We start from the raw sequence: 27,151 nt of genomic DNA on the forward strand, positions 1-27,151 counted from the left end.
CACAGTTACTTTTTTGTGACGCAATTGTGAGTAACTGTGCGTTACAATACAATATTATATGAGGTAATTTTTAAAAAGTAGAACGATACAGTCCTTTTGAGTTACAGAATCGGAATCGGCTTTTCTTGGTTCCGGTCGTACGGACGTTTTAGAGTGCAACACAAAAGAGTCACGCTTGCAAGATATCAACACTGACAGTTGGTACAGGTTTTTGTGTGTTTGCTGTTAAGCAGTGGAGTAAACCATGGAGGTCCTGGGAGGACAGTTTAGCGACATGACTCCACAGGAGCTAGCGGCTCCTGTCAACACCGTAGCTGTGAGTATGAAGACTGGAAAGGACCGAAAGTCTAGCAGCACGAGCACAGAGATGCTAACGCTAGCGTGGAGGCTGTTAGCTCATAGAGATGCAGAGTGAAGGGGAACGTCCTCTGTCCCAGTTTGTTGTGTCTGACAGATATTTTTTTTTAGTGTATAATTTGGAGAAAGTTCATAAGTATGTACACAGTTCGAATAGTTTTCGCGTTATGAATAAAAACGGACTTGTTGTTTATTTGCTCTTTTTCCCTTTTTAACAGGAAAAATGGAAGTTGTTACCAGCCTTCCTGAAGGTAACAGAACACACCAGCCCTTACACACTTTTACTAAATTTTAATGCTGCTTGATTAAAATATGTTTAAAGTATGGTAGAAACTATAATAGTGTGCTGTCATGTTTATAAAAACAGTTTGAGGTGATCTGAGCTCTGTGAGATGGTGCGTTACCCTGCCATACTGTGGTCAGCACCAATCCTCAGCAAGCCTTGGTGTTTAAATGGTGCTTAGTCAACTGGGGACTGAAGTGTGAGAAGATAATGTCCCCCAACCAGCAGCCCCATGCTTTCATGATGTTCACACCAAATTCTGAAATCAAAACTCATTAGACCAGAAAACCTTTTTCCAATCTTATATTGCTGAGTCTGTGCAAAATGTAGCCTCAGTTTCGTGTAGTGGTGTAGTAGTAATTTGACTTACTGTTGCCTTCCTATCACTCCAAAGCAGTCAAACAATAACAATGACATGTTTATTTAAATAGTACAGGTCATTACATAGAATATAATAGAATTCAACTTTATTGTCACTGCACATGTCACAGGTACAAGGCAACGAAATGCAGTTTGCATCCATCAAGAAGTGCTTTAGCCATAATATAGATGTATTACAAATATATATTAGCAATAATATAGATATGTATGTATATTACAGAAATGGATCTATTATGGTATGTTATAATGTACATGGTATGAAGGTATGTTATGAATATGCTATAACTATAAATATGTACAGGCTGTAGTGAGTACAAGCTATGAACAGGATATAAGTATGAAAATCTATACAGAAATATGAAATTAAAAAAAACTATACAGAAATATGAGATATACAGCTATACAGAAATTTTACAGAATGATTATTTATACAGAATTACATGACAGCTGAAAAAACCCTTTGTAGGTTTATGATGTCTTAAGGCATTAAAAACAATTAAATAAAACAACAGCATCTATTAGCTGTGGGCCTGTGCGGCTAAAAAGGTTTTGAGTCTGTTTTTCAATGTACACAGAGATGTAACTGATCCTAGGTCAGCAGCCTGCTCCAAGGAACAGAGCCAGAATATCTGAAAGTACCCTCAACACACTAAGATACGATTTTGAGAACAGATCTGAAACTGATGACCTGAGATGTCTGTACTGGGTACCAAATCATCAAAAGCTTTGTGATTTCTGTGTACCTGTAAGGATTCCAAGGCTAGATTTTAAATGAGTAAGGGAAATCCAACTGATAATTTGGGGAGTCCTGAAACTAGAGCGCTGCAATAAACTAACCTCCCCTGACGTCCAATTTCTCACAGTCAGTTTGAGATAGGGATTTTCTAATCTTATATTTTTTAAGTTACATAAAGCAGTTTTGGTAAGCTTATTGATGTGGTTATCTGGTCATTTTTCTTCTGATTCCTTAGCAAGATATTTTTGGCCAAAGAAATACATTTAGTAAAAAGTGAAACATTTGAGTCCAGTATGGCCATGAAATAATGAAATATTGCCATAATGACCAAATATACCGCGTACAGCATGTCTTGTTCTTTTACCCTGTCAAAGTTTTAAGTCATGGACCTTCTTTAAATTACTTTTCTTTGTCATCAAATATCAAAGTATCCTCCTGTGTGATGATGACAGAACAGTTGGTGGGTCTACATCTGTGTGAGTAATATTATTTGGGAGAGTAAACATGTATATCATGTTGTGTGTTTTGCAGGTGAAAGGTTTGGTAAAGCAGCACATCGACTCATTCAACTATTTCATTAATGTAGAGGTAAAACACGAGCATGTCTTTGTCTGTTGCTGCTTTTTCATGTACATTTGGATTTTGAGCATCGATGTCTCATTTGTTCTTCTTCTAGATCAAAAAAATTATGAAGGCAAATGAGAAAATCACAAGTGATGCTGATCCAATGTGGTACCTCAAGTAAGTCACTGTGTGCATCCACCATCACTGACTTTAACACTGCAGACATGCACAACAAGTTGTTTTTTTGTTTTGTTTTTTATTAAAAGAGGAAATAATGGATTTTTAAATATTTGCAGATACCTCAATATCTATGTTGGCATGCCGGATGTGGAAGAAAGCTTCAATGTGACCAGACCAGTCTCTCCCCACGAGGTGAGAGTAGCATGTGTTTCTGCTGTTAAATATGAACCATTGTTTACTGTGGTTTAATTAAAGTTGAATAAAGCTTTTGAGTAATCAAAAACACAGCTTTAAATGAGTTAAAAAAAAATTTATATATATATATATATCATTGCACATTAATTCTCTACACTTTGGACAGATAATCACACATTAAATACAGAGGGAACATGTCTCACTCAGGCATCTCTAGACTCAGCTGGCATTTAGTTGTAGCCCTCAGAGGTATTTCTTAATTAATTATTTTTGTTACTTATATTTGAGTGCCTACACCTCCAATACTTTCCTTTAAAGATGATGAGATATAGCTGAGAGTCATCTGTTTCATCCCAAAGTGTCGTCTCAGAGATATGACCTACTCTGCGCCCATCACAGTGGATATAGAGTACACCCGTGGCAGTCAGAGGATAATTCGCAATGCGCTGCCCATTGGAAGGTATCTTTTTTTTCCCCCTCCCCTGCTTCTTTTCTGTGATGCAGACATATTTATGTTGCATTTATATCAAATCTACAAATTTAAAACCTCTCCAGCAAAGCTCAGTAAGCCAACAAGTGCTAAAAAAAGATTTAGCTTTTGTGATTTTTAAGCTTTGTTTGCTGATAAACTGACCTTCTTCACTCATTTGTGCTGACGCATTCTGCTTTATAACAACACTGAAGCAATATTCATATTTTATTAATGATGATAACTCTGCTTTTCTCAGGATGCCCATCATGCTGCGAAGCTCGAATTGCGTTCTCACGGGAAAGACGCCCATGGAGTTTTCAAAACTCAACGAATGTCCCCTGGATCCAGGCACGTAACCATAGCACTCTCATTTTAACTCTTTCCCCCTGAAGGGCCTCACCTGGACCCTTAATGATGAGTTTTGGCATCTCAGTATATATCAGTAAAATGTTTGATGGTGGCACGGTGGTTAGCACTGTTGCCGCACAGCAAGAAGGTCCTGAGTTCAATTCCACCATCAGGCCGGGGTCTTTCTGTGTGGAGTTTGCATGTTCTCCCCGTGTTTGCGTGGGTTCCTTCCGGGCACTCCGGCTTCCTCCCACCGTCCAAAGACATGCAGCTTGTGGGGATAGGTTAATTGTATAATCCAAATTGTCACTAGGTGTGAATGTGCGAATGAATGTGAGTGCGAATGGTTGTCTGTCCATGTGTGTTGGCCCTGCGACAGACCGGCGACATGTCCAGGGTGTACCCCGCCTCTCGCCCTATGACAGCTGGGATAGGCTCCAGCGCCCCCCGCGACCCTAAAAAGGATAAGCGGAAGCGAATGGATGGATGTTTGATGACCATTCAGGGCTCTAGAGTGCGACTAATTTGGTCGCAAATACGACCAAATTTTTCAGTGGTGCAACTAAAAAAAATATTTGGTCGCACCAGTGCGACCAACTCTTCGGGTAACAAAAAAAAATCTCTGCAACTCTCTGTGGTCAACAACAGACACAGTATGCCCCTATCGTGGACTAAACCAATCAGAGATAGTCAGGGGCGGGACCTCTCTGATTGGCCGTGGTCCAGTTGAAAGTGCAGGTGGATAGAGAGAGGTGAGTAGCTTGAATAAAGCGATATCGATTCATTAAATCCTGAAACGACTTTTAAATAGAACTGTGTTTTGCCAGAAACGCCAGATTCTCAGATTAAAGCTCACAAAACTAATTCAACAACCACCAAACAGCAAATGAGAGCAGGTACACGGATTCCACACAAAGACGTAAACACAGAGCGGACTCGACGCATCAGAATCAGCTTTCTCTTTCTCGGCTTTCTCACCTGATGGCCCGTACACGGACACGCTGTCGGAGCTCACCGATTCTGATGCGTCGGGTCCGCTCTGTGTTTACGTCTTTTTGCGCTGATTCTGAGCTGCAGGTTTTGTTTTGAACCGAGCCAGCAGCAAAAGAAACTACGCTTCACATTTGATAAATGTCGTCATGAATTCCCTCTTACTTTTACTGCTTTTGCTTCCACCACGATAATATCTCTCTCTCTCTCTCTCTCTCTCTCTCTCTCTCTCTCTCTCTCTCTCTCTCTCTCTCTCTCTCTCTCTCTCTATACTTCAAACACCCATCTCAAATCTCTGTTTTCTGCATTATTCATTCGCTTATTACCCTCCAGTCTACCATTTTTTTACAGCGCTGTCGGCCGCTGTCTTTTTTTTTTTCTTTTTCTTTTTTTTACTTAAATGACCTCGGACAAGAAAGCCTAATTTCTGCTGTTCATTACTGAAGAAACTAAAACTTTTTAAAATTATGCAAAATTGCAGAATCTTTTTAAGGTTGTCTGCTATAAAAATCCAGGCAGACAAATCTCCTTCATGTTTTTTTGTTTTATTCTCAGTTACTTTCAAACAAAGTCATCTGCTGTGATGTTCACAATTCTGATGAAGTCTCACATGTGTATCAGTACTGATAAATGATCAGAATTATAATATTTCTGACTGTCTGAGGCGAAATTGAATCAAATCAGGACTTTGAGAACTGGAATCGAATGGATTATAGAAATCAGTGATGATACCCAGCCCTAGTGAGCAGCCTAGGCCCGACAGAAGTGGATGTAGCTGTGGGTGATAAGAAAAGATGAAAAGAACTACTGATAACTTTTTTTGTTAAGGTAAGGCCTGATCCGTCTGAAATTCATAGCCAGTGCTCTGACACAGAGCCGTCAATCTTTGAACACTGAAAAAGCACAGTGTATCCAGAAAACATATTATATACTGCAATAAATGCACTGCCCAAGTGTCCCCTCTCCCCACTGCCTTTCAGCAGCAGGCAACAGCAAACAGGTCGTCAGAGGAGGCCGAGACGATGATTAAGTTTAATATTTTCTACAATATTGCCAAAGCACTTTAAGCACAGGATTGTTAGTTAATCATTTACAAATGAATATTGTCTGTATGGACTGCAATTCCCCCCCCCCCCCCTCCCCCCCCCCCCCCCCCAAAAAAAAGTACATATAAAACGATGCGTTTTAAGTGATGCGGTTGAAAAATTTGAGTGCACCTAACTTTTATGCCGGTGAGTAAAGTTAGGCGCACCGGTGCAACCGTGGCAAAAAGCTAGTCTAGAGCCCTGTCGTTAGAATAGTTTCCAGGTTTTTTCAAGGGTGGCTGTACAGGCAGTGATCACCTTCACTAATGTCTCATGCACATTCAGAAAATTTGTACTATAGTCAGGTCTGAAATATGACAGAAAAGGCTCATTACTGAAAAGAGTTTCAAGGAGTAAAGAGTTAAAACTGCAACACTCTGAGAGTAATTAAGTAAAAGAAAATGACTTGCCATCAGGTTCTCCAGTTGAATTGATCCGTGCCCCTTGTCTTTTTCTCCACAGGGGGTTATTTCATTGTAAAAGGTCAGGAGAAAGTCATTCTGATCCAAGAACAGCTGTCCAAGAACCGAATCATTGTGGAACAGGACAGGAAGGGTGCAGTTGGAGCATCAGTTACCAGGTACTGTAACAACATTTCCATTAGCAGCTGTTCATCCATGACTTTTAAGTTGCCTTCTTGGCAGACATGTAAAGAAAAAAATCAGCTGTTTCTTTTCAGTAGCTGTCTTGTTTGACCGTCTTAACCTTTTCCTTTTATTGGCTTCTTCTTTGCGATTCTGCCCGGAAGCGCAGAAGTATGGAGACGACTCATCAGTGTGGATGCTGTGACTGGTGCTTGGTGGAAACCATAAAGTGAAGCTGCTAATTTAAGACCTGTGAAACTCTGATATATTCGTGGTCATTCCAGTTCATCAAATCTAAAAGGAAAAAATTTCCACCAGGACTGTGATCATCAGTCTTTCTTGAATTAATTCTAGGGAAAGATGCACTAATTACTAGGAATTATGCAACATTATCCTTGGAATGTTTTAGGGGAAATCCCTGGTATCTCAGGAGTGTAGCTTATGATAACATAGACTGATGGATGCTTAAAGGTCAGAGAATATTTGAGTGTCCTGTCTGTGATAGCAGATGTTTGAGGCCACGATTCTGCAGATAGAGGACTGACACTTAGTTTACAGATTCTCGTACACAAGGTCTGTGGCATTATTTAAGTATGATTTAAAATAAAAGTTTAAATCACGGCAAGCTTTAATAAGGAACAGCACTGTTTTATCTGGCTGTAGTGTCGTATTTCAAATCTCAGATGGTCACGTGGGAGACATTTGATGACCTGACATTGAATGACCCTTACACCCTTGCTCAGTTGCGCACTCGGTTCTCCAACTTTGCACGAGCAAACTCTACTCTTCTAAATGAAAAGAATACATCACTGTAAATGTTGACTGGAGTTAAATATAAACCTTTGTTTTTTGTTTTGTTGTTGTTGTTTTTAAGACTATACAAGAAGTAGATCTATGTATAGCTTAAGCTTTTAGTCCTATATTAGTGGATCCATCTAATTTCTGACTCATTATCCAATTTGGGGTTGTGTTGGAGCCAGCTGTCATAGGGTGAGCTCTGCTCAGGTTCCCAGATCAGCAGAGAAAACCATTCACGTCTGAGTATGCAGAGAGACCTCACACAGTTATAAGGTGAACATCCAAAAGAACAAGAACATGACACTAATCACGCTCGTGTTCGCTCTGCTCTTTGTGTCCTCTCCAGCTCCACTCATGAAAAGAAAAGCAGAACTAATATTATTGTTAAACAAGGCCGTTTCTACTTGAGACACAACACGCTGTCAGAGGATGCCCCCATTGCAATCATATTTAAGGTAGGGGTGATTTTTTTTTTTTTCTTTGAGTCTGCTGAAATAAGTCCAGTAGGTGGTGCTATAGCACAGGTAAATGGTCAGAGATGAAGATGTTTGTGATGTTATTGCCTTACAGATTGAAGCAAAGACCTGTGAGTGTTTCCAAAGTCTCTGTCTTTGTTTTTGCTACAGCTTGAAGTTGTTTCAAAGCTTAAGTTACATATATAGAGAAGTGTTTTTATATGAGATGGTGAATAGTTTTAGAACTCTAATTTCATTAGTTGCTCGACTGATTACATTTCTTGCATCACCTCTGAATGAAAATGTTAGCTGACAGCTGGTATCATGAACTTCTTTGCCCTCTGAGGAGAGACCTCTTCAAACATGTTACCTTATGAGTGTGAAGTGTCACTATCCGCAGTCTGACCGAGCCTGCATGCTCGCTGTGTTTTCACTGCACGTGTTTGCCGGGTAACGTCTTCCCCAGCCCTCCCTCTGTTTGGCAGCGGCTGCAGAGACGATCTGGAATCAGTTCCCACAGCTTCACATTTCCATAAGCAAATGTCAGGCAACATTATGACTCCCTCCTCACCTCACCCCTCCCTGTGAACACTCCCTGTCTCATGTACTCCCCCTTCCCAGTTAAGCTTTTATCTAAATATAACAAGATTTTTATTTTTTTGTAGTTGTACAGACATTTTACACACACTGTTTACATGTCATCCACACAGGGGATGGGTGTGGAGAGTGACCAGGAGATAGTTCAGATGATCGGCACAGAGGAGAGTGTCATGGCCAGCTTCGCCCCGAGCCTGGAGGAGTGCCAGAAAGCGCAAATCTTCACACAGACTCAGGTATTTTATCAATCCAAGAGAGCCAGAGCAGGCCGGTGTTATTTCAAGCTTAAACAAACACTCTGGTCAGTTTAGCCCCATGGACTCGACGTTAGGTTGAAGCTTTAATTATCTTTGAATTTTGATCTCTAAAGACAATATACTGGTAATATAAGGGAAAAAAAAGTAATATTAAAAAACTGAAGGAGCACTAAAAAGCACTGAAAGTACAGTGCTAATGTTTATGCTATAAAAGAACTGCAGTTCTAAGGGTTACAAGACTTGACCTTCACCACCACTAACAGGAGATATGTCATAACATGCATGGGATGTATATCCCTGTTAAATCTGTGCTGTAGGTATGCTGTAACCGTAGACTATTCTCTCACCTCTGCCTTAACCTGATTCGCACCTGAAGTGAAAATGAACCTCCTGTTCTCAGCATGATGACGTATAATACAACCACCAATGTCTGTGTTCTTATTTTGCCACTTAGCAAACACCTTCCCTGGATGGCTGGGTGGATTTCTGTACATATATTATGTTGTAGACCAAAATATGAAAATTTCTCACACTTGGATTACCCACAGACCTTATTGATCCCTATTTAAAAATATTTGAGTTTTGAACTACTGCTGGAATTGGAAATTTCGCCTTCTTGCTGAGTGTTATAAGAGCACTGCTGCTTCTCATGTTTGTGCAGGAAATCTGAAGCTACAGCCAGTGTTTGGCTGCATATCTTAGCACAGACATGGTCCTAGCACCACCAAAGATGACCAATTGGTCATGCAGCCCCCTCAGAACCTCAGCCTGTTGTTTGTTCTCGGTTGGTTTTTGTAAATAAGCTCCCCACCTTCATATTTACAGATGTGACAAGTTAAAATCACCCAACCAAAATAAACTGGTGTTCAAAACGACACCTTTTCATGCACATCTAGAGTGGATGTTAATTTTCTGACTGTTTATTAAACAGAAATGTTCCTCGTGCTCAAGTGAATGAAATCCTGATTCAAAAAACTGTTAAAAAAATAATAATTTTTGGGTGAGAGCACGTAAAAGTCAGTGTGAATTGCTTGGCATCTCTAATGTGCGATCATTAGCTGCGGATGTGTGCAGAGCAGGATGTTGTTTCTGTTTCTATTGGCTGTCTGCTGTCAGAAGGCATTTTCTTTGTCTCTTTGAGATCAGATGACGAAGGTTTTGTCTTACCAGCCAGTTAAGTAATGCTTTTCATGGGGATTTCATGAGGCCCACGTGTTTTTCTTTGACATCGACAGATGAATGCAATCGGCCAATTTGTTTTTCATAAAGATTATGTTGTTAGAGGAACCGCTGATGCATTGATGAGTCCACATTTGCTTCCTAGCAACCGGTCACCACAGCTCTCGTGTTCCTCTGTCTGCCAGCCTCCGTGATGTCTTTTCATGGTATTCATTGGGTCATTGTATTGTGCACAATGAGGCCTAAATCTATATAATTAAAGGCAGATAAGGCTTAAGAAACATTGTTATCAGATTATGATAAATAATCTGGCAAAACCAAATTTGACTGTCATCCTCTTTTCTTTTTTTGAATCCGGATGCTGTTGATTACATCTGATTTTTTTTTTTTATTTCTCTAAATTGAACAGAATTTTTTTTTTTTTTTTTACATTTACCTTAAATAAATATTAAGAATAATTATTTTTATGCAGTTTTGAGGGCAAGTTGGGTGGTCCATCCTTATTAACCTTTGACCTTTGCTATAATTCTGTTGAGGACTCCAGCTGGGCGCTTACTCAGGTGTGGGTGATGTGCACATTGTGCCCATTGTGGTTCACTTGACCTACCAAGAGTCTGATACACGTTTCTCCGTTCTCTGTTTAAAAATTCAGAATGTTGACCTTTTACACAAAATATCTCCTTGAGACTGTAACATTAATTTATATTAACATTTATTTATATTTGTTGTTTTGGACATTTTTGTTGGTTGGAAAATTAACTGATTCTCATGGTGCGTTTCTGGTCTGACTGACAGTTGACGTAACATATACACACAGCTTTATTAGGAAAACCTGCTCAACTACTTGTTAACACAATATGGCAACAAATCAGTGAATTTAGGTTTTTAGACTTGTTCAGAACGGCCGGCTGAAGTTCAAACTGAGGATCAGAATGGGGAAGAAAGTTGATTTAAGTTCCTTTGAACATGCCATGGTTGCTGGTGCCTGATGGGCTGATCTGAGTATTTCAGAAAATGCTGATCTGCTGGGATTTCTCCACACAACCATCTGTATGTATCTGAAACAATCAAGTCAGCCGCAGTTCAAGCGGCTGACTTGAACTTCTTCAAGCTGGTAGGATGGCAGTACTCGTATAACCATTCTTTATACCTAAGGTACCAGAAGAGTATGAGTGCTGCGAGCTACAGCAGCTGAAGCCCACACCTACTGCCAGCCAAGAACAGGAAACTAAGTCTACAGTTCACAAAGAGTCATTAGAACTCGACAATAGAAGTTTAGAAAAATGTTGGCTCATTAGGCTCTCTTCCATAGTGTGTCCTTGTCCTCCTCCTGTCTTCCTCACCCCCAAATTAGTCATGTTGGTAAAAATATTTATGTTCCTCAAAAGGTTGAATCAAATGTTGTTTGGCTGCTCTGTTTCAGGCCCTGAGGTATCTTGGGAATAAAGTGCGCAGACAGCGGATGTGGGGAGGCCCCAAGAAAACAAAGATGGAAGAGGCCAGAGAGCTGTTAGCATCTCTCATTCTCACACATGTGCCTGTATGTAAACAGAATGCTCATCACGATAACTGGCATTCACACTAAAATGTTACTCGACAAAATGTAAAGACTGTATAACTTGTGTCCAGGTGAAAGAGTTTAACTTTCGGGCTAAGTGTATTTACCTGGCCGTGATGGTGCGGCGGGTGATCCTGGCTCAAGGGGACAACAAGGTGGATGACAGAGATTACTATGGCAACAAACGTCTTGAACTGGCTGGACAGGTAAGCTTCTGTGCACCTGTCATCCTTGAGGTTTTAATGCACTGCCTTTTATTTAATGCTTTTTGTTCTTTGACTTTAAAACCAAATGTGCCAGAGTTCAGTTCAGACTATAAAGTTTTATTTAAATGATTATTGATTTTTTTTTTCATGTTTGTGAGCTGAAAGGTGTTTACTTCCTTTTCTTTACTCGTAAAACAACTAGAAACAAAACATGCCTGATGCTTATTAATAACATACGAGCAGAAACACACCAACACTCTGGTGCTTCAGTGTGAAGGGATCACAGCACTGCACCAGAGGACAGCGCCGGCTCCAGGCCTGATCTCTCACCTGCACCTTTGTTCCTGCCACCTTCTTTTAATAAGACTCTCATTATTTTCCCTCAGCTTTGTTTTTCCCTGTTTTGTTTTTGAACCCCCCTCCTTTCCCCCGCTAGTATTTCAGCCTGGCTTTGTCAGGAGAGAGATATGCGGTGGCACCAAAATCCCGAGGCTGTGGAAGCATGGGGATTTTTCAGCACCGTGACAATAGAAATGCTGCCTTGACTGGAGCGATTGAGCTAATCCGCAGGCCCGGCTCTGATAATGTAATTACTGCTGTCTTAAGGCCTTTAATTTCCCCCCCAACCTGCTCTGTATAAGGAGCAGGAGATGGAGGGATCGAGGGAGGGGGGAGCACAGAGCCCTGTTTCAATAGGGGGCTTACATACTAACAACGCCAGCAATCTCCTCACTCTCCAATTATGGTTCCCTGACATTCAACTAATTGGCCTGGCTGCGCAATGGAAGCTTAATTTCTTTATTAATTTCAAGCAGTGCTGCCTGTTTGTTTTGATGTATGCTAATACACAGGTTGGGTGGGGGTTGTAAGAGAAGTTGCCTCCTGTAGACCGGACAGAGGACCACAGGGACCTGGCTTACTTGTGAGCTGGCACACCTGGTTATTACATCTGGCAGTAGATGCACAGTAGACACTGCGTGCCAGGAGACCTGAGATTTAAAAAAACAAACAAAAACATCTTTTTGCTTCTTTCTAGCTCCTGTCTCTGCTGTTTGAAGATCTCTTTAAGAAGTTTAATGCCGAATTGAAGAAAATCGCAGACCAGATCATCCCTAAGCAGAGAGCAGCTCAGTTTGATGTGGTCAAGCACATGCGGCAGGATCAGATCACCAACGGCATGGTCAATGCGATATCCACGGTGAGCAAGTCATGGCTGCTATAGCCTGTGCTAACAAACATCTGGCTGAGAGCACTGGCTCTCGCCATGCTCTGTGACTTAGCTCCGTGTTAGCTCAGAAGGAGGTCGTTCCATCTCAAACAACATTTTGGAAAGTTTTCTGCTCAACCATCTGCATGTTGCATCAAAATTTTATGGTCCAATGTCTGTTCATTGGCTAGTTAAAGTTTAAAGAACAAAAAATCCCATATTTGAGTATGCACTAATAAAAACAGACAAAAAAACTTTAAATAGGCTATTAGTGATCATTTTAAAATAATATATAGTTAAATTTCACAGCACTGTAATACAAAACATGTGGACATGAAATTCTTTGTCACAAAAATGGATCAAATATTGAACATAAAAAAACTAAAATATCAGTATTAATGGTGTCCTGGTCGGCTGAGCTGTATTGCTTGCTGGCTGGACTCTCTTTAAAGTCAGTATCTGACATCAAACAGCTTGCAAAACAGTCTTGATGGATAAATAGAGCTGCAGGCCAAAAGAAACAGACGTGCAGGGGAAATGTTCATTTAACATATCAAAATGTTTATTACATTTATTAAAGATCCTTATGATAGCTAAAAAGACAAAACAGTCAAAAACTATCAGGCGTACCGACATCATCAACTGTAGTGCCTCCAATTAAGTAGAGGTTCAGTTTATGTTCCTATGTGAGTGTTAACTTAAATTTTTCTCATGATGTACTTGTAATAGAATAATAAAGTGGTCACTGTTCAAACAAAAATTAGAAAGCAGGAGTTACTTAGATAGAGATTTATATTAAAACAACATTAAGAGTGAAATCCTGCTTCCACTTTCAAAATTTAAGCCAGAAATGTCTCTTTCTTAATTTGGAGTCATTGCATGAATTTTTGGAATATTAAAATGAAACATGCACCACTTAGGAATAATTGCTAATACTGGCACACTCTAGCATCCATGTTTGGATGCTTTTCAGTCATTAAAATGCATTAATGAGCAATAAAGTGTTGTGTACTAAGTAATATTTACTATGCAGTATGTAATTAATAGTGTTGATGTTTTCTTGCAACAGGGTAACTGGTCTCTGAAGAGATTCAAGATGGACCGTCAGGGAGTCACCCAGGTCCTGTCTCGTCTCTCCTACATTTCAGCTCTCGGCATGATGACCAGGATCTCATCCCAGTTTGAGAAGACGAGGAAAGTCAGCGGACCGCGCTCCCTGCAGCCGTCACAGTGGGGAATGCTGTGTCCATCTGACACCCCTGAGGGTGAGGTGAGTGTGCTGCGGCAGCCACACCTGATGGCCCAGGAGGTTTCTCAAAGGCTAATATGCTGTGGCACATGTACTGCTATATATACGAATCATGGTCAGCAATTTCTTTCTCACTTTAATGAGTTATTCTCATGTTATAACACTCCCTGTGATGGTTAGACAATGATCTACCTCTAAATGGGGATTGGAGGGGAAGTTACTGACACTGAGACTCTTAAAAAAACTCTTGTTTCTGTATTATTATGTATTTCGACAAGGATAATATTGGATTATATATGTGTATCTGTAGGCCTGTGGTCTGGTGAAGAACTTAGCTCTGATGACGCACATCACCACCGACATGGAGGACGGTCCCATCATCAAGCTGGCCTTCAACCTCGGGGTGGAAGATGTGAACCTGCTGTGTGGAGAGGAGCTCTCCTACCCGAGCGTGTTTCTCGTCTTCCTCAATGGTAGACCTCCTCCTCCGCAGTGGAGCCTAATTAATAAATAAACACAGAGCGAATTAACACCGGAGGCTTTTGCTTTAGATCGCTTGAAAAGAAAGTCTTAATCCTCCCTGTTTTGAATGTGTTGCTTATGAACATGAAGGGAAAAATATTCTGTTTAGTTTACAGAAGGTAATTTTGCATTTCACAGTGAGGCTGATAATTCATTCATTTCACGACAGCAGTAGGTATTTTTCTTGAGTCAAAACTTGGCCCCTTAATTACTGTATATGTTTGTCTCGCCACTGATAACTGTCAAATTATATTAGCTGCCATACCATTTAATTAGTTGGTAGCAGCAGGTGTCAAAGCCCTTCAGAGTGTGTTCAGTGGAAATGTGCCCTCACACAGAGGCAGAGCACAGTGTCTCCTCTGTTCTCCAGTCATTTGTCTGTCAGACTTGATATGAACACACCCCTACAGGCAGTTAGAGCTCCGTTTCTTCCAGAGTAAGCTGCGGTGTCTTACAAATGCCGCCTTCACTCCTTCTTTGCATTTAAAGTTTGAATTTTAACCAAAATCAGCTGACGAATAATTTGTCGTGGCTTTTTTGTGGAAAAATCCCATAAAGGTCCTGTTTTAGCTTCTTAGATGTCAAATGTGCCCATGTTTCTTGTTTTATATAATGGTAAACAGATAATGTATGAGCTTCAGACAGGTGTTTATTGTACTGTGGCCATTGTTATAGGGTTTACTATTCTTTGGCATTTTACTGATAATTTGACTAACTGAGAAAACAACTGGTAAATTATTGGATAAGCAAAACCCATGTGTTTATTAATGTGAACTCTAAATGTTAAACAAATGTGGCAGCAGGTTAAACGGTTTCACACAAACAACCAAGCAGTGATGCAATCAAGAGCAATCCTACTGTCCCTAATGTTAACTGCAATATCTGTCAAAACTATGTCAAAAGATGTTGTTATTGAACAGTCTCTAATGCATAAACTACATTTAACAGTGCACTCTTTTTAGCTGGTTTACATCCAGCAAACATCTCTGCTGTGAGGGGAAAACCTTCACTCATCACAGCCACACACCTACAGACTAGGGGTGCAACGATACTCGTATCGATATTGAACCGTTCGATACAGTGCTTTCGGTTCGGTACGCATATGTATTGAACAATACAACATTTTTAATTTATTTGATCAACTTTTCTTCTGACGATGCTGTCTGTGTTGCAAGCTCAGTGGATCTGCGTTCGACTACTCCGCCTAGGCTGCACTGTCAAGCGCAGATCCACTGAGTGCAGCACAAGCTAGCAAGACAGAAGCTAAGCTCGTTGCAACATGGCAAATTGAACCTCCCCCACCCTCATTCAGATCTGGCGTTTGGAACTATTTTGGTCTTCATGTGAAGGATGACCCTGATGGTAAGCGCATCATGGACTAAAGTAAAACAGTATGTCAGATGTGCCACGCAATGCTCAATTACATGGGTGGGAACTACTGCATTAGCGCAGTTAGCTCATTAACGTGTTACCGTCCAGCCCCACTCACTGGGCAATCCGCGGTAGCTCGTTAACGGAAATTTGCCGTGTTGTGGCGTTAACGTCATTTCAACGAGATTAACGCTGACAGCACTAGTGGGAACACAACGAATATGACTGCACATTTACTCCGACATCATCCTAGTGCAAAGACAAGTGGAAGCAGACAAAAACAACAAGCACGCATGCTACAAACTTTACCCGAGTCATTTAGACAGCCGTTAGCACATGTTTATCCTTATGGGGACCTGATATGTTTAATATGCTGCTGAGAATATAGCCCAGCGTATAGTATAGCTTTTATTTTGGAAAGAGCCATTTCTCTGTAATAAACTCTCTTTTCCAAAGATGAGTGATTTCTCGATCAGATATAGATTAAATTTTTTTATTACTTTGTTGTTTCAGCAACATTAAATTTAAAAATTGTACTTTTGAGTTAAAATATATTTATAATTTTAATAAATTATAAATTAAAAGAGCATGAAAATTTTTTTGTATTGAAAAAATATCGAACCGTGACACCAAAGTATCGAACCGAACCGTGAATTATGTGTATCGTTGCACCCCTACTACAGACGCTACCTGGCTCGTCAGAGAGTGAAATGTAGCTCCTCAATGATGCTGGTAACTTTTCTCTCTACGCTGTGACAATAGTGTTGTTTGCATTGTAATCCATCAGATGTTTTCAACATTGACAAATGTGCTACAAGTGACTGTGACATGAATTTGAAATAATGAAGTGAAAAAGTCACATAAAATAATCAAAGGAAGATCAATATAATGTGTTCTTCTTATCAAAGGGTTATGTAACATCAATAAATTGAAAAAATTGGTCTTAGCCTGTTTTGGCGGGCTGTATCACAATTGCGTAACAATTGTTTGGTGGCCCTTAAAGATTACTGAATATGCAAAGTCAGAATGTGTTTAGCTCAGCACATCAGTCTTCTAACCCCAAAAATATGTTTAATATTTAATGTCTATCCTCTTTATCTGTATCGTGTCCACAGGTAACATCCTCGGTGTGATCCGAGACCATCAGAAGCTGATCAACACTTTCAGGTTGATGCGCAGGGCGGGTTTCATCAATGAGTTTGTGTCCATCTCCACAAACCTGAGCGACCGCTGCGTCTACATCTCATCTGATGGAGGACGACTCTGCAGGTGCGGAAGTTTAGAAAAAAATAGCATCATATGGAAATAAATGTTTGCTGAAGATCGTTACACACCAGTGTGTTTGCTTAGCGTAACATTGAGTTCTTTAGTTGTAAGAATGTTTTTCACACAGCTTTGTTTTGTTGTGTTTCCCTCTGCAGGCCATACATCATAGTAAAGAAGGGAGTTCCAATGGTGAAAAACAAGCACATCGAAGACCTGTCTCAGGGCTACAGGTGAGGGTAGGAGTGCAGAGAGTGACTGCTGTTAAAGAAGCAGCTCTTTAAGTTACTGTTTTGTTTTTTAAACTCGCCACTTTGGCTTATTTACTAACTAGTATCGTGCATATTTGTGAAATTATGAGTGTATCCTCACACTTGCAGGGTGTCTCTGCAATCACACCACATACAGGCACTTCCCAAACAGTAGATTTTTATTAATAGTTTCTGTACTTTCTTTACTTCAGAACTTTTGAGGATTTCCTACATGAAGGCCTGGTGGAGTATCTGGATGTCAACGAGGAGAACGACTGTCAGATCGCCCTTTATGAATACATGATTAACAAGTCAGTGGCACATGATAAGCTGATTTCAGTAAAATGAAAAGATCATTCAGGTTTATGTCAAGTAAGTTACCACCTGTTTTTGTTTTTTTAAACCTCTCTAGAGACACAACACACTTGGAGATCGAGCCCTTCACACTGCTCGGAGTGTGTGCCGGCCTCATTCCCTACCCCCACCACAACCAGTCACCCAGGAACACATACCAGTGTGCTATGGGCAAGCAGGCAATGGGTAAGAGTGGGCTGAGCAGCTAGCATACAGGTCATCAAACTGCAAGGATCTCGAATCCTTTCTCAAACATCCTCCCCACAGCTGCATGTGCACACACAAACACGGCCTCTTACAGTAATTTAATCTTACATGAACACATGAACAGTGTTCCTAAGCCTCCTAAATCTGCTGGTTCAGAGTTTGCACTTTTATTTGCACAAGTTAAAATCATACAAAAGGGCATTAGAATAACAAATGGTATAGATACAAGCAGCCTGCTGGTTCTTCTCCCCCAAAACTCCACTCCTGCACCACTTCTTGTCAGAATGCATTTGTATGTGTGATTAAGTGTCTCATGTGTGTGTGTGTGTGTGAGTGTGTGAGCATGAACATCAAACATGGGGAGCTTGCGTAGGTTTTCTTTTGTGCTGTGTGTGCAGAGGCCCTTTCCCTGCCAGTCACCCAGAGTGTCATTAGCAATTCATTGTGTCTGCTCTGGCTGTGCTCGGGGGGTCAGTGTGCTCAGCTGCAAAAGACCACTGAGTGTGCACCCGGAGCTCCTTGGTAACCAGAACTTCCCCAAACGGCCCTGCTAACATTCGTAAGGACTGCGGTCGCCCCCACCCCTCCACTTTACCTTCATCTGTTCCTTCCTCCCCGCCCTCCCAGTCTTTACAAAAACACTGACTGGAACTATATTTGGCCCAATATTCTCTGCCTTGTCTGTTTTGTATGGACGGCTCTCATACATGTGCAAATCTGGCTGTGTGGCCCGGCCCTGTTATCACACGCAGTTTAATTGTGAAGCAGTATCATCTGACAAGTGTCAAAACCACACGGAAGCCAGACTTTAGGCCATAATATAAGAGAGGTCTAATCAGGAGGAAGTAACACCTATAATCCTCTAAAAATGGATTTATTGACAATTATATATTTTCTTATAGATGCCCTAAATCACTAGATTACAGACACACAGTGAGTTATATATAAGTTTTTATTAAAAGTTGAGTTCTTTTTTTTTAAAATTCGTGATTCTTCTCTCCAGGGACTATCGGCTACAACCAGAGAAACCGCATCGACACCCTGATGTACCTGCTGGCCTATCCTCAAAGGCCGATGGTCAAAACAAAAACCATCGAGCTGATTGATTTTGAGAAGCTGCCGGCTGGTCAGAACGCCACCGTGGCTGTGATGAGCTACAGTGGTTATGATATCGAGGATGCTCTGGTCCTCAACAAAGCCTCACTGGACAGAGGTGTGAGATCTGTCCAACTTAAAGAATTGCATAGTCGTTTTTAAGCAACAAAATACCAGAAGAGGAGGTATAAAATCTAATGTAACAGTAAATGTGTCTCCAAACAGGATTTGGACGGTGCCTTGTCTACAAAAATACAAAATGCATACTGCGGCGTTACACCAATCAGACTTTCGACAAGGTGATGGGCCCCATGTTGGATGCTGCCACACGAAAACCCATCTGGAGGCACAACATCCTGGATGCTGATGGTATCTGCTCCCCTGGTGAGTACCAGCAGGACTGGAGCAAATCCAGCATGGTTTGCTGCTCTTTAACAGCCTCTTCTGTGGCATTCATTTTATGAGCATTATCTGTGTCATTAATAGTGGTCAGGAGTTTGTTTTTACTGATGTTTCACTCAGAGAAAAGTGAAGCCTATTTTGCAATATTTACACACACCACTTCTTACATATCTCCATAGTTTTTCATCAATTGGAATAGTTAGAAGTGTGTCATCAATATAGGATCATACAGTACAAGTGTGGATTAATCAGGCATCTCACGTATGCCTGATTACAAGCCAGTCCATTTCATGCATGCACAGTAGCGCAGGCAAATAGTTGCTCACACACTCGCTGTGGCCATTATTGAGCTCTTCACTGTGAGTGAACACACAGTTCCCAGAGTAAATCCTGGTGGAACCACCACAAAATTGTCTTTTTACAAAAAACCAAATCTGGCACCTAAATCACCCTCACCAAGCTCAATATGGACACTTTAAAGGAGTTAACAAAGAGAAAGTGCCTAAAGCTGAAGCTGTCCAGAGCTTATAGCCGGCCTGCAGCCATGAGATGCATTGTAAGCCTCGGTATGAGCAAAGGATCAAAGCAGTTACAAAAAAATTGTAGAGACAAGTGAAAAGAAACGAAGGTCTTGTTGTCTGGTGACATTATAAACATGCTGAAAAATGATGCAAGTAACTGACGTTTGTTTTGTAATGTAAATCTGTTGCATCTGCTTTTGTTTCGTTATTATGTAAAGGTGGGTGTACAGTAACTTATTTTCAATTAATAATTTGTACCTCATGTGGCAGACTTACTGCAGTTTTGGAGAAATTGTAAAGTTTAGTGATTTCTTTTATTATGAAAATAATATTTAAGATTCAAAAAGTTGATTTTTGTTTGTATAGCCTGTATTAGCAACAGAGCCCAACTTATATAAAGCTCCTATTTGCTGATATACTAATTTTCATTTGTCAGGCAATAAATTAACAGTAAAGAAGAAACAGAAAAAAACACCCTTCAACCATGTTATCGGTGTTGACTTTGCATAGTTTGTCCACTAGAGGGCACTCTGCTACTTCCCTGTTGGCAACATGCTACAAACAAAACAGCCAGTTGATCTGAGTAGAGTCAGATGGATAATAAATAAGTAAACCAAACTTATTTTTAAACCTGCATTGTAACATTATGTTGGTAAGGACACATAAGTTACTGCACATAACAAGTATGAGGCAAATGTTTTTCTTTCATGTGCATTAAAAAAATCGTCCGATATATCTGATTTTTAAATCTGCTAATTTCAGTATCAATTCCAGTATCGGTCGGGCTCTAGCGTGCGGATCGCTTCTCAGTCGGATCCACTCCTCGTTCATCATACTTAGTTTAAAAGAAATAGCGCAGGAGACCACAAGCCTTGGGGGGGGGGGGCATGGACATCAAAGAGCTTGTTTCTATCTTTCATATGCAGTTTATGGTTTTAGTAGCGATTCAAAGTCATTACCAGAACAGTAGAGACATTTTTGAAGAAAGCAGATGTAAACAAAGCTAGCAAAAACAAAACAGGTAACAAGCAATTTAAAACTGTGTTAAATACAGTTTTAAATTGAGAGCCCACATGTGAGAGCCCACATGTGTGAGCTCAAATAAGTCTGAAAACAAACTTATTTGGTTTCGTTCTTTTGCTTTTGGTCAAAGATTTGACGTTAGCACAAGTTAAAGAGAACTTAATGGCCTTTAGTCTATGTAGGCCAATCTGTCTAAGACTCTTTGATGTGTTTTGTGTGCTTCAGGTGAGAGAGTGGAGAACAAGCAGGTGCTGGTGAACAAATCTATGCCGACTGTCACGCAGACACCACTGGAGGGCAGTACCCAGCCAGGCCAGCCCCAGTACAGAGACGTGCCCATCAGGTGAGTCAGCTCCCAGCACCACGCCCACACACATCACTGTGGAACTATTTTTTTTCAGCTCTTACATCTATCTAGAGGGAAAAAAAACGGGACTCACTTTGAATTCTCTTGTTTTCAGTTATAAGGGGTCAACGGACTCGTACATCGAAAAGGTCATGATCTCGTCCAATGCTGAAGACGCCTTCCTCATCAAGATCCTCCTGAGGCAGACGAGGAGACCTGAAATAGGCGACAAATTCAGCAGTCGACACGGACAGAAAGGTGCCGACCCCATGACAGCCACAAGGCTTCCTCTGTGAGACCAGAGCCTAAAGATTTTGAGCTCAAAGCTGGAGGGAGAGTATAGAGGGTTAGGGTTTTCAACCTGTTGCGAGAGATTTGTAAATGCCTGGACAAAAAGAGGAAAATCTTTCACCGTGCTGGAGCATTTGTTGAGTCAAGTCCCACTAGCTGCTGTTCTGTCACTGCCCCCCTGTTCTCATCTTTCAAGAGCCTTTTCAATTAATTGGCTCTTTGTCCTGTGCCAGACTATGTAAATTTATTACACCCCAGCAGTATTCTGGTGCTACTGGGGGGAAAAAAGTGTTTATAGCCTCTATTGTTTTGCAGCGCCTCCCCTATAGAGGGCTAGTATGATGTTTTAATCAAAAAGCTAACTGGCGCCATGCATAATTTACTCTCTTCATTAACATGGTGGGCACTGGGCGGTCAGCTCAGGATGGGACAATGTCTTCTGTCTCAGATAGTGACAAGGAGAGAGGTCAGTGTGGGGTTAGCTGGAGGAGTTTTGGATGGAGACACCCAGATGTGCAGCTGATGTGGAGCTAGTTTTAATCACAATTGCCTCAAAGAGGAAAAGTAAACCTTTTTATCTACATTTTTGCTTCACTGTGGTCATCTCTTTGTAAAAACAACCATTTATTTCTTCTCTGATGAGTAATTTGAAAGGAACAAACTCATTATTTCTTCATCAATATATAAAAGTGTTTAATTAGAAGTGAATTTGGCTGCAGTGATGGATCTCCCAGCTTCTCATGACTACTCTCATAAGTCCTGGTCAGCAGAGCAGAATAAGTTAATTATTTACCGGTCACACACACATACACAGCTGTGTAGGTGGGGGAGGCGGCGGACGGGCTGTTAGTAGTAGGGGCCTATTGTGTGAGCCGCCACTGTGGAGCTGTATGAGCTGTGATGGAGGGCTCTGGACCCTTGCTGTTGTCTTGCCTTTCTCTGCTGATTTCATGCCTCTTTTATCATTTACTTTCACACAAAACAAACAACACCCAAGGATGTCTGCTGTTGGTAGTGTCTCTGTGGTGCTTTCCACCGTTTTCCAACTTCATTCTTCCTCCTCTCACTCCTCTTTTGGAGTACTTTTAACCTGATAATCAGCCTTTTTCTTAATGCCTTTTCTCTCTTTATACTTTCTTCTGGCCCTGCCTTACCCGCCTTTTCTCTTTTCTTTTCACCTTCTTCCTGCCGTTGGATGACTTTCCTGTTAATCGCCGTACTTGTTCCTAGTCAACATCCTGTTGCAACATCCTGTAAGGCATCAGCAGTCAGCTGCGTCGCTGACTGGTCGGCTAATAGTGAATTTTTCCCACGTGCACTGATTCGTTTTCTCCTCTCGAGTTGATCCCCTCCACTTCCTCTGACTTGAACTGAAAATCATGGGTGTGTAATCCCAGTCTCCCTGTCCAGCTAAGCACCTTTCTCCACTTCCTGCTCTCCTTCACTTCACTCCTTTTTCCTTTTTTTCTTCGTTTTTTCATTTGCAAATGGACCTACAATCTGTTTACCATGGCCAAGGAAGAGTGCTTCGGCCCCTCAGTAAACATTTGCACTCACACTTAAACTCCTGGCTACCAGGGGTGCTTGTCCCCCCACATCATGTGAGTCAAAAGAGGTCCCTGTCTGTCCACATGAGTATGGAAATGTCATGCTCTGCCAGTGGTCCACACAGAGCCCCCACAGCACAAACACTATTAAGTTCGCTGAACTGGTGCTTGCAGTTAGGTCAGAAAGTCAGATTTTTTTGTCCTTAAAACCACATTAAAACTGCAGCCTACTTTTAAAACGTATCACTTTTATTTTTATTTAACATTTTCTATTCAAAATATTATAAAATGCCTATTACACATTCTGTGCAGCCAAAGTGATGTGTTAACACGGCTGTAAAGTTAAAGTACAGCCTCGGATCCTCACATGTGGGAAGCTGATTGGTTTTCTCTTTGCCATATGTGTGCATTAATGTTTTTGTGTGTGTGTGTGTTTCAGGTGTTTGTGGCCTCATCGTCCCACAGGAGGACATGCCGTTCTGTGACACAGGGATCTGTCCAGATATCATCATGAACCCTCATGGATATCCCTCCAGAATGACGGTGCGACACTTCACAGCTGTGGAAACTCAAATTCTGCAACATTCTTCTCTGTTGATTCATATGCCAAGTATTTTTTGCATTTTTTTCCATTGTTTTGTTTAGAAATAAACCAAAGGGGAAGAAATTAAAAAAAAAAAGAAACAGTAAACAACCATAATGTCAGAAAACGGTGTGAAATATAATCTGCAGATAATGATACGTTTGCTAAACAGTTGATTAAACGATTATTTTCTCAAAAGTTTTAAAAGACCCCAAAGGCAAAAAGTGATACCTTTAAACATCTTGCAAGATCCAATCATTAATGATCAACCCATTCGCTGGAGCTAGAACTTATAACATATTATTCATGGTATTTTTAGGGCTATTAATTCATCACTGGCTTTGTCATTTCTGCTCCGATGTTGTAACATTTGTCAGGGAGGTTAAGTTTTCTTTTCTCTTGGTGAAAAGCTGGTTATTTGCCATCTAATTTGAGGACCTGCTTCTGGTTTTTATTTGTGGGTTGTTTTTTTTTGTTCTTTTTGCTACGACTGGAGTCTGAGTCACCTAGGATGCTGTGGCTGTCGCTCTTTATAAGTTTGTGCCGGCTCTCCTGAGACAAAACCCTCATTATCCCCACTCCTCTTCTCTCTGGGTTATCATTGGCTTCCAGAGCACACGTCCATTGACGCCGTTAAGCAGCAATCTCACTGTTCACAAACAGATATTTGTTGCTGCGGAGACAGCTGCCAGTGAGGCCACCGCCTGTAGCGGTGTGTGTGGAAGTTTTATCAAACGTGGCCAGTACATGTGAACTGTAGGATGGTGATGAATGTGAATGACATGAGACTTGGCTCTGTTTCATACACTGTAAAAACCTGAATGATCTTTACTGCTGCTCACTCTGGTTTCCATGGAAAAGGCTCAGAAATGCTTGGCTCCAGAGGATGTTTCTGTGGCCTGAGAGTGATATGAGAGTAGGTGTTTCCCTTTGTGTGTCGGGGTCAGGGGTCCTCTGAGTGCGATCTTAGTGGAATTGTTGAACTCAGCCATCCTTGGACTGCTGTCACCAACCCTAAGGAGTACATGTGTAATCTAATCTCACCCTTAATATACACATTTAGTGCCAGGAGAGGATGTAAAGCACAAAAAGATTTGTGTAATGAACAGAGCTGCTGTTCTTTTCCTGAACTTCGTCAGGTGGGAAAGTTGATTGAACTCCTGGCTGGGAAGGCGGGGGTCCTGGATGGGCGCTTCCACTATGGCACAGCCTTCGGAGGCAGCAAGGTGAAGGATGTGTGTGAGGATCTCATCCGTTATGGATACAACTACCAGGGCAAAGACTACGTCACTTCAGGCATCACTGGGTAATTAATAGAGGATGTTTTAGGTTAATAACCACACACAACAAAATGCTGCTACACAAGTGTTTGCATTGCTACTCATGACTGTTTATAAATCTTATTTCTCTTAATGCTGTGAAAACACCATTTCTCAGAGTGATGTTAACTTTTTATCACCACAATATTAGTTCTTAAACAGTAGCTTGAATGTTTTCATTATGCAGAAATTGCATATTGTCATAGTGGCCCCGTTAGTGCCTGTCCATCCGGCACCTGCTGTATACAAACAGTAAATTTAATTTCTGTGTAAAATCTGCCGCCTGAAGGCAAAGATCACGTGTACAAATCTTTCATCATTAATATTTCTTTATTCAAATTTATGGACCAGCAGTCCAAAAAGAAGGCAGATTTTTGTTGGAATCATCTTATGCTTTGTTTATCTGTTTAGCTGTTTTTGTGCACACAATTCCTGACCCCTGCTTTTCCCTCAGAGAACCTCTGGAGGCTTACATCTACTTTGGACCTGTGTATTACCAGAAACTGAAGCACATGGTTCTTGACAAGATGCACGCCAGAGCCCGAGGCCCCAGAGCCGTTCTCACCAGGTAGTTTCTCATCTGTGGTGATGTTGAGATTCGATTAGTGCCTATAAGTGTTGAATTAAATTCTCCGTATCCACCTGTCCTGATAACAGGCAGCCCACGGAGGGTCGCTCCAGAGATGGAGGTCTGCGTTTGGGTGAGATGGAACGCGACTGTCTGATCGGCTACGGAGCGAGCATGTTGCTCCTGGAGCGCCTCATGATTTCCAGCGACGCTTTCGAGGTGGACGTGTGTGGGCAGTGCGGGCTGTTGGGATACTCTGGGTGGTAAGCTGTTTCTGCTGGTGAAACGTGTTAGGGGGCATCACAAGATCTGGTGCACATTGATATGAACTGAAAGAAGGGGAAATATTTTAGTTTACACAGTGAATAAAAAAGCTTGGTAGCTGTGTAATCCGGGTGGTCCATAAACGTCTGTTCTGTTTCCGTGTTTCAGGTGTCATTACTGTAAGTCGTCCTGCCACGTTTCCTCCCTGCGTATCCCCTACGCCTGCAAACTGCTCTTCCAGGAGCTGCAGTCCATGAATATCATCCCTCGACTCAAGCTGTCGCGCTACAACGAGTGAGCAGGACAGAGACGGGATGTGTGAGTCACAGGTTTAGAGCAAGAGCTATAAGTTGATTTGTGAATGTTTGATCGAGCGACAAACGAGTAAGAAGCTGAAACAGGACTATTTTTGTTGTTGTTTAAAATCTGAAAACTTTTTTTCCTGTTTCTTTTTTTATGTTTATTCTTTCTCTGTTGGTGTACATAATAAATAAGTTGATGGTTTTTCTTAAACTTTGACTTCTTTCATTACAAATATCAAAAAGTTGCCCTTTGAGGGCAAAATCTCCAGGATGTCACCAACTTTAAATTGTTTGTCCTGAAACATGTTTTTACCACAAGATCTTTTGAACATCCAGCTGACCTGGATCATATTTCCCCACTTTCTTTTTTTTCAGTCTGCTTTTCTCCTCTTTAATAAATGTTAAGTAGGATTTTGAAGCTGGGGAACTTTGAGATCGGCTGTAGCAGTGCAGTGTGAAGAAAACTACCCTAGAGTCAAAGAGGTCCCATAATAACTTCTTTTCAGTAGATTCACTCTTCACTGCTGATTTAATCACTTAAATTCAAAAAGATAAAAGCAGGTGTGTGCAGCTACATGCCATATATCCAACCCAAAGACACTATAAAGCTAAATGGTAGAATTAAGTGAGTGAATCTAATCAGTATCATCACCATAAATATAAACTGATCTTTGTTACCCACGATCAGTGTCCTGTATGGCTGTAAACTTTGTCACTTACTGCAAATTAACCAGTGTAACCTGCCCCAATGTTTTCATGCAGCTTTTGAATAGCATGAAATTAGCACACGCATTTGTTTTTCAAGGTCTGTCTCAAAGATGTCATTCAGAAGCACATCATGTATAGATCCACTATCTGATAAATATATGAAATAATAGGACAATACATTTGAGATTTAGTTTTCTAGTGTATAAAATATCAGCAGTCGTCCCGTTTTTGCTAACTTCTTTCTCGAGTCTTTCTCTACATTTCTTGACACCAGTTTAGTTCAGAAACAGTTTCTGTGTTTTCTGATATTTGCTGAGCCGTTTGAAAAGTATTTGACCCGACACGTAAAAAAGCATTACTTCTCTAATGCTGAATTACTGTGACTGCAACTTTACACCTGCACCGTGAACACATGATCGGGATGAGAAGATAAAAGGGGACGTGTTGAAGGTGTAAGGGGGCCATGGGATGTCATTGTTTTTTATTACCTGAATTAACAAATTCTGTTGTATTATGCTTTAACCTGCCTTAAC

General features: G+C 41.0%; 1 protein-coding gene across 3 annotated transcripts; it reads left to right on the forward strand.

Moving 5' to 3' along the window:
* The first annotated feature begins 165 nt into the window (after nucleotides 1–165).
* polr3b (polymerase (RNA) III (DNA directed) polypeptide B) lies at nucleotides 166–26,413 on the forward strand. 3 transcript variants are annotated; one of them, XM_006789530.3, is made up of 28 exons: nucleotides 166–316; nucleotides 576–608; nucleotides 2,289–2,345; nucleotides 2,434–2,498; nucleotides 2,618–2,693; nucleotides 3,056–3,156; nucleotides 3,425–3,516; nucleotides 6,054–6,171; nucleotides 7,320–7,428; nucleotides 8,139–8,261; nucleotides 10,885–11,001; nucleotides 11,091–11,225; nucleotides 12,262–12,423; nucleotides 13,502–13,702; nucleotides 13,992–14,154; nucleotides 16,690–16,843; nucleotides 16,996–17,070; nucleotides 17,301–17,399; nucleotides 17,501–17,628; nucleotides 18,653–18,862; nucleotides 18,970–19,128; nucleotides 20,916–21,033; nucleotides 21,152–21,294; nucleotides 23,314–23,417; nucleotides 24,597–24,763; nucleotides 25,231–25,344; nucleotides 25,434–25,607; nucleotides 25,777–26,413. In XM_006789530.3, exons 1-28 carry the CDS (start codon nucleotides 245–247, stop codon nucleotides 25,904–25,906), a joined length of 3,399 nt encoding a protein of 1,132 aa, XP_006789593.1. In that variant the 5' UTR covers nucleotides 166–244; the 3' UTR covers nucleotides 25,907–26,413. The 3 variants fall into 3 exon arrangements, with proteins under 3 accessions (XP_006789593.1, XP_035763082.1, XP_035763081.1); XM_035907189.2 differs by lacking the exons at nucleotides 166–316; nucleotides 576–608; nucleotides 2,289–2,345; nucleotides 2,434–2,498 and adding an exon at nucleotides 2,863–2,945 and having other exon boundaries at nucleotides 2,629–2,693; XM_035907188.2 differs by lacking the exons at nucleotides 166–316; nucleotides 576–608; nucleotides 2,289–2,345; nucleotides 2,434–2,498 and having other exon boundaries at nucleotides 2,667–2,693; nucleotides 3,015–3,156.
* Nucleotides 26,414–27,151: the final 738 nt, after the last annotated feature.

This window comes from Neolamprologus brichardi, chromosome 7, assembly GCF_056152115.1.
Source record: "Neolamprologus brichardi isolate AB-2024 chromosome 7, ASM5615211v1, whole genome shotgun sequence".
NCBI classification, from domain to species: Eukaryota; Metazoa; Chordata; class Actinopteri; order Cichliformes; family Cichlidae; genus Neolamprologus; species Neolamprologus brichardi.

Coding starts and splice junctions, on each gene's coding strand:
- polr3b (XM_006789530.3), top strand. CDS start 245: ATGGAGGTCCTGGGAGGACAGTTTAGCGACATGACTCCACAGGAGCTA. Junction 3,517..6,053: donor CGAATGTCCCCTGGATCCAG/GCACGTAACCAT, acceptor TTTTCTCCACAG/GGGGTTATTTCATTGTAAAA. Junction 16,844..16,995: donor GATGGAGGACGACTCTGCAG/GTGCGGAAGTTT, acceptor TTCCCTCTGCAG/GCCATACATCATAGTAAAGA.